Source organism: Carex rostrata, chromosome 29 (genome assembly GCF_964058835.1).
Source record: "Carex rostrata chromosome 29, lpCarRost1.2, whole genome shotgun sequence".
NCBI lineage: Eukaryota > Viridiplantae > Streptophyta > Magnoliopsida > Poales > Cyperaceae > Carex > Carex rostrata.
In genome coordinates, this window is record NC_135946.1 from 3,140,496 (window position 1) to 3,148,277 (window position 7,782).

At 29.5% G+C, this 7,782-nt stretch overlaps 1 protein-coding gene across 1 annotated transcript; it reads right to left on the minus strand.

Annotated features, from left to right (window-relative positions):
- Positions 1-4,704: 4,704 nt before the first annotated feature.
- Positions 4,705-5,599, minus strand: LOC144546069 (uncharacterized). The gene is made up of 2 exons (XM_078294609.1): positions 5,243-5,599; positions 4,705-4,917 (listed from the first exon to the last, which is right to left on the minus strand). The coding sequence occupies exons 1-2, from the start codon at positions 5,597-5,599 to the stop codon at positions 4,732-4,734; spliced, it is 543 nt and encodes a 180-aa protein (XP_078150735.1). The 3' UTR covers positions 4,705-4,731.
- Between the last annotated feature and the right edge of the window lie 2,183 nt (positions 5,600-7,782).

Below are 7,782 nucleotides of genomic sequence, written 5' to 3' on the forward strand. Positions count from 1 at the left end.
TACAATAAAATAATAAGACTGTTGGATTTGAATATTTATTTGGTGTAACAATTGAACTAATTAATTTAAAATAGTACAATAAAATACTTGATAATTATCAATTATTATTTCTAAGTTATTTCTAAGTTATTTCAAAGTTTGTATTTTGCAATAATAAAATATGCATTTAAAATGTGTGAAAAAAGTTACAAAAAAAATATATTAGAGTAAGTACTTGTGAAAATATTTATTGAGTCCATAAAATATTTTAAAATGTCCACAAACGATCTTTCATTCAAATTTAAAATCTAATTTAACAAAATAACATTTTTAAATGTGAATCTATGATATATACCGACAGTTTCTATCAATCCTGTTTGTTAGATGGAAATCCAACTAATTAATTTAAAATAGTACAATAAAATAATAAGACCGTTGGATTTGAATATTTATTTGGTGTAACACTTGAGAGCAGTGGGACCCACAAATTAGAAAAAAGCCTTAATTCAAGCAGAGAATCTCCTTTTCACTAACTAAAATTTAGAAAGCAAACAAAAATATTTGTTAGGAAGAAGAAAAAAGCTTTGCTAACACGCTATTTCCATCACAAGAAATGTAAAAACAAAGAAAAGAAAGCAAGCAAAATATTTGATTAGGAAGAACTTTATAATGAGCTGATAAATTTCATTTATACCCCTCAAAAACTTTGAAATTATGTATTTATTCCTCAAAAGTTCATAATATCATATTTATCCTTCTAAATTTTCAAAAACTCACAAAATATATCCATTTTATTGTCATTTTTATTAAAACTCACTTTAAGTTCATAAAATATCCAATTTATCTTTTATTGAAAAAAAGAAAAAAAAAATATGTAGTATGTTTCTGAAAATTACCACTTTTCTAATTGGCCGGTTTCGGAAGGTAAATGGGTAATTTCTCTACTTCTGATGCTTGCACAGTGACATCTAAGTATATGCTTATACTTGTGGAAGCATCAGAAGTAGATAAATTACTCATTTGCTCTTGAAAACCATCCAATTAGAAGACTAATTTATAAAATATTGTTCTTGAGTTTTTTTTAATTAAAAATATAAATTAAATTATGGTTATAGAGTAAAATTATTCAATAAGAGAAAACAATATACGGAAAAAATATATAATATAATTGGGTCATGATCGATTCAAAACAAGATATTTATTTTGTAAATATTTAAATTAATAAAAAACCTAATTTTTTATCTAAATAAAATTAGGTCATAGTCAAATGGTCTCAAACTCTCAATCCTCCACAAATCATGAGCTGCATAATACAACCTGAGCTCACCAAACCATGTCTAAATTAAAATATATATTTTTTTTTTATCTTTGTGTTTCCCCATTTGCAAATTAAAAGACAAATGGAATAAAATTTTACGGTACGGAATGCCCCAAAAGACGTGCAATATCAACATGAGATGGTGCTGCTTTTTGTATGGTGGGTCATTGGTGTAGTCAAAAGAAAAACAAATTATATTGCTTTCAAATATAAAGTGATATTTTTGAAATTTATTTATTCAGAACAATATTTTTTGTTTTGTTGTAAAATTTATTATTCTTAACAATATTATGCTTTCAACTATAAAGTATTATCCTTGCAATTTATTTATTCCTAACAATATTTTTATTTACTTGCAATTTTTATATATGTTGAAATACTTTTATTTTGTTGTAAAATTCGAAACAATGTTTATGTTTTGTTGTGATATCCTTGAAATTTATTTATTCGGAACAATATTTTTATTTTATTTTTTTGTCGTCAACCAACAACAAAAAAGGCAAAAAAATAAAAATAAAAATACAAAGGGGTTTAAAATTTATGAGAAAAAATGGTTGTTTGAAATATATCACCAACTATGACATAGAAAATCAAACTTATGAAAAGTGTAACATGAAACAAATTTGCTTAAAATAGAACGTGGAGTGCTGATTGGGGATGATGGCAACATGCTATCAGTCAAAATAAAATAAATAAAAAGCTTAGAATTGAAGACATGCAACTAAAAAAGTAAAAATTAATTTATCTCAAATGCAACAATCAAGGGGAGAAAAGCACTTTAAAATTGAACACACTCATTATATATACACCCACAACTTTTGCTAATTGATCCTTCCAATTTTCTCCTTTTTCTTTTATTGTGGTCCTTTGTTTCTTTTGATTGAAATATCATCTTTAATTAATTCCTTTTAGTTTCTTGTTAAAGGGTTGCATGATTGATATGAGAGATCTCTTGTGATGTTTATTGGTTTGGTTCGGTTAAAATTCATATAAAATAGACAAATTAAAATTTTATTTGGTTTTTAAAAATACAATCGAACTGACTGAAATAAACTTATCAACTGAATTAAAACCGAATCAAACAAACCGAACTAAATTTCAGTTTGTCCGGTTGAACCAAAATAAGAAAATTAATCATAAAATTTTTTTTTGTTAATTATTTTGAATTTTTTTACGATGAATTTAATAATTTTGTTCGGCTTAGTCTAACCTGTTTTAAACTGAACCAAGCAATATACATTATATCGTAATTTTTGATTTTTTTTTTAAATATTTGATTCGGATGGGGGACGGTATTAAAATTTCGATCAGTTCAGTTTAACCGGTTTAAAATTTCTAAACCGAACCTAACAATTAAACCGGTTCTTAAAAATAAACTGAGCCGGTCCATTTAGCCAGAAAACTGTTTAATTTAAACTTTCTCGGTTCAGTTTAAAACTAATTTGATGTAATGAATTCTCAATTTTAAGTGGTGGAATACCCACCTACCTAATTAATAAACAAAAAAAAGTTTCTTCATCAATTATGTCAAAGTCATCAAAAGTGGTACCTGACATAAACAATTCAAAAGCATATTTGATCCTCTTCAACTAATTAGTATAATTTAATTGAAAGCCTCAAAACAAATGACAAATTCAAATACAGTAAAGAAAAAAAGTGGAAAGATGTTGAACTTAAGGGGTTTTTTTTTTGTTTAAGTAAAAATGACATTAATTATACTTGATTTCTTCAAGATTTTTTTTCAATCTGACAACTTGTGGTCCATTTGTTCGGAGGAGAAAAATTGGTAGATATTTTTTTCTTGAGATCTGATGGCGATTGTTTAACTGATAATTATTTTGTTCAACAAATTTTATTTTATTATTATGAAATCTTTTTACCTTATTATTAATTATTTGATTGATTGTCTCATATTTGATTTGTTTTTTTTTTTTATCTAATTTAGTTAACTAAATAAATTAAGATTAAAGATTTGACGAAGACATAGTGACGCCTTAATATTTTTTTTATTAGATTTGCTTTTTGGAGTTCGCATGGGAAATATAATTGGTCTGATAGAAAAAAAAAAACTGAATTAGTACTAATTGATTATAACATTTTCTTAATATTTAAGTTCAATAAAAGGACATAAAAAATTATTAGATCATGAAATCAAATTCAAATAATTATTAATACTTGTCTTGCTTGTAAAGACAGATGAATATTTAAAAAACATACATGTTTAACTTGATGTAAAATTTTAAACAAAAGATGTATACATTTAAAAAAAAATTAGCATGTTATAATGAGATTTTTTATGAATAATTAAAGTTACAAAGATTAATATAATAGAACTGAATAATTATACAAGTCATGAGTTTATCATACCTAGTTTCTATGGTGTATTGATTTATCATTATTTATCAAAATTAATGATTTTAATTGTTAAAGAAAGTATGCCAAATAGCGGTGTAAACGTAGCGAATTCGGAGCGGATAATGCTAATACTGAATTCGTATCCATTATTCAATGAGAATATACGAATATGCGTAACAAATGTTACAATTTAAAATTAAATCTGCCTTAAATGGATACAGATATGGAGCGGATAATCCACAAATATAAATTCAAATACGAATATGAAACGTATAATTATCAGATAATCGAGTCATATGAATAATCCACTCAATAAATTCACTTATATAATATAATAGAAGTATTAAAATCAACACAAACTTTTTTTTTTAGCAATGCAAAAAAGAAAAATAAAATGCAAGACAAAGAGAAGCAAGATTGATCCGGACCCCGGAGTCAACTTAGTCCCACAAGGAGATTAAAATCTTAACATGAGGCCTTTACATGTTAGGCCTTTAAAGGGTATTATTATGATAATGGATTCTTTTTGTTCTGGATCCGCTTCGTTTTATTGTTTTTCTTGTTGATATTTTTGACCAAAAAAGATAAGAAATTTTAGCCGTTTGTTTGACACCGTATGCGTATGTTAATAAAAATTGAAAAACAAAGGAAAATGGGGAGAAAAATGCTGAGAAGTATGAATTTTCAATTAGTTTGATAGATAGATTGATTTTCAATTAGTCTGAATTTTCACTGTGGGCTTTCATTATGGGCCTTAGGCCCATATTTATTAAGTGTTATCGCCATCACTGGATTTACATCTTTTCTAATAATGAATTGGGTTTTGGTTTAGAAGAATTTTGGACAAATTTTATTTGAAGTCAGATCTAAACTGTCTGATTTGAGTTAAGATTCGTACAAACAGATTTAAAAACCGTGCGAATTTTAGGTAAACTTAACTTACCAGATTTTAAGAAAAAAAAATTGTATACACCAACGGCTATGTCCATATGCATACTGTACCTACAAGAGCTAGCAAAGGAAAATTTAATCTTTTATATATATCTTATCTATTTTATGTCTCAGTACAGCCTGATCAACTAATAATGTCCCTCATCGATCATCTGATACGCCAGATTTACGCAAAGCGAAATCTTCTGATTCAACTCCTTGTTCCTTCGCTTCAACAGAGACGACAACCTCCGGGTCGCGAACTCGTTATCACACGCGTCGGGTATTTTCCACACGTCACTAGCGGCCTGATATGCCTCCTCAAATGATGACACCTTTATATTTTGAGAAAACAGTCATTTTGTGCTCAGCTAAGCTATGTTTTGCTGATATATTGTAGAGCGGAGTAGGTCCGGTGACTTACATCAGATTTGATGGACTCCAACACTGTCTGATTCACTTTAAGATCCGTGCATCTTGCTTTAATATTTGTACGCACGAATCATAAAGCAAATTGGACGGTCATGAACTCCATCGAGCACAATAATAAGTCTGATGCCCATCAAACTTCAAACCTACTATGCTCTAGATATACAGAACTGTTGGGTTTTAGATATTATTACTTGTTAGGCAGAAAAACTGAAAAAATAATGATGATACCTTTAACATGGCCTTCACACTCTGCAAATCGATAACCAACATCAGATACAACTGTTCGCATTGCGCAAGCGGTTCGCCCTGAGGTGAACCTGAGTATTGCCCTGCCATGTATCCTGCATTTCTGTTTGCTGAAGTGGCCGCGGCAATCGTTGCATCAACCGCTACTATTGAGAGGTCTTTTCGGGTGTGGGATAGGACACCGCGTGGGTCCGCGAGGAGGATCGATTCACATGCGTCTGGAGATGGTGTCTCCTTGCATACGGTATGGATTAGTTGTTCGTCGGCCAAGGTGTTTCGGAGGGACTCGAGGAGGAAGATTAAGATGACGAGGCGTGTTAGGTGGATTGTGTTTATCATGGTAGAGATAGCTGGGGAAAGAGTACTAGGTTGCCTTTGTATTTTCATGCATGCTATAAATTGTTGGTTAATATTAGAGAATTTAGATCAATAAATTGCATGTTTGTGTTGGAATGTATATATATAAAAAGGTGCTCAAATTGTGTCATGTAAAATAGGTTCTATTTGGGTGAGCGACTTTATTTTATTGTAAGATCATACTTATGTTGTGATATGACCTAGCTGGAAAGCAGCAACCGCACCAATTCAATTCACAGTTTCTCTATTTTAAATAAATATGTCATTTGACTACAAGATTAGTTCCCTATTGAGGAATAAAAATTGTACTGTTATCAGTAAATCTTCGGCTGGTACAGAAGCTCACTGTCTACGATGCTCCACAGGGACCCTAATTTTGTACCAGAATACTCAAGTAACTTTCTGAAAGGTACAGTAAAAGTTTTTTGTAATATATAAAAACACTGAAATAAGCTTGTCAGAAAATGTAGAGGGTTTGGCCCAGATAATAACAATTTTTTGAGCAAGGGAAATATTGCCTGTAATAAGTAATAACTGGGTAAAAGGGGAGCATCCCTTTAGACATGGCACATGATAAAATCTCAGTCGAACAATTTTTTAAACGGGTTACATACAAAAGAGGATTCTGAAATCAGACCAGATTAAAGTAAATGGTCCGAATCAGTGACGAAGCTAGGAATTTTGCCAGAAGTAGGTGAACATACATAGAAGAACATACATACATGCAAAAAAAATTTCAACATAACAAAAATTACAACATCAATTAAAATAAACAAGAAGTAGAGCTAATATAATTGAACATCAAAGGTTTCAACTAAATCAAAAGTTTATAACAAATATTCTTTGACATAAAAAAACAAGAAATATATTAATGCTACATAATCAAGTCAATGGAGGAGCTCTACGTGTCTTCATATTTTGATATCGTTGCATAATTCGTTCATCATCTACCTCACCAAACAAATCTTTCTCAATATAAGTAACCAAACAATCATTCAAGAATTGATCTCCTATTGAATTCCTTACTCGGTTTTTCACATGATTCATTTCCGAAAATACCCCTTCAAACTTAAGTCCCTTCTTGTAGTATTTGTCCATTTTCTATTGACAAATTTAAAGAAAGAAAACCATAAATCAAAACATTTTATACATTACAAATAAAAAATCACAAATTGGTACATATTCAAGATGCTAAGCAAACAATTTCAGCAATAAAAAAAGTTGCTACAACAATTCAGGTTCAGATTTTCACCACATCTTAATTGGGGGTATTGATATGATCTTATTACTATTATTATTAAATCAGGGTTGGCTGTAAACATTAAGGCATTGTTTGCAAATAATACATAATACTACCATATTTGCCCTAAGATACAAAGATGTTTTAGAAACTTGCAAACAACAGGTGACCATTGAATCACTATACTGTAATATAAACATAATTCTTCTAATTCCAGTAACTCCTTGTTTCTTTGCAAGTGACCCCTTAAAAATGGCATGCAAAAATCATAATATCATAAATTACTAAATACCTCAGTGCAACTTACAAGAACACATCTACTAGTGGTTAGTTTTTGTTTTTGTTTTTTGATAGTTAATTTGAAATGTTTTTGAGATCTTTCTGAATTTTTTCTTTGCTGGTACATTTTAAACAATTCAAACAATTCCATGTAAACAATTCAAGCAATTCAGAACCTATCAAAAATGCTCTTAAAGCCTTAATTAATTGGGTTTAAAAACTGATTAGTTCCATATTTTATTGCAATTTATGAACATAAGAATCTTGTGTGACCAAATTGAAAATAAATTTGGTTTAACACAAAATTATGATTTGAATTTAAATTTCAATTGTTATGAATATTATACCTGTCCAAAATCTGTCTGACAGGGATGTGAGTTGGCCGATGAAGGGGCAACATGTGCTTTGCAACCTCGGCTCAAATCTAGCGTACTTCATGCTTCTGGCGCATGTGCACAAAACTATCTTGCCTATCGACCTCCACCTGTTCCTGACTGTCAATTTGATGCCTCAAGCAGGATTCTGTGTATATAATACCTAGAGCATGTAAAATGTCAATTTTATACTTATATTTACTTTAAAATTAATTTAAATGCTTACCATGCACGTTAATAGCATTGAAGAAAAGAAACAACTGGTAAATCTC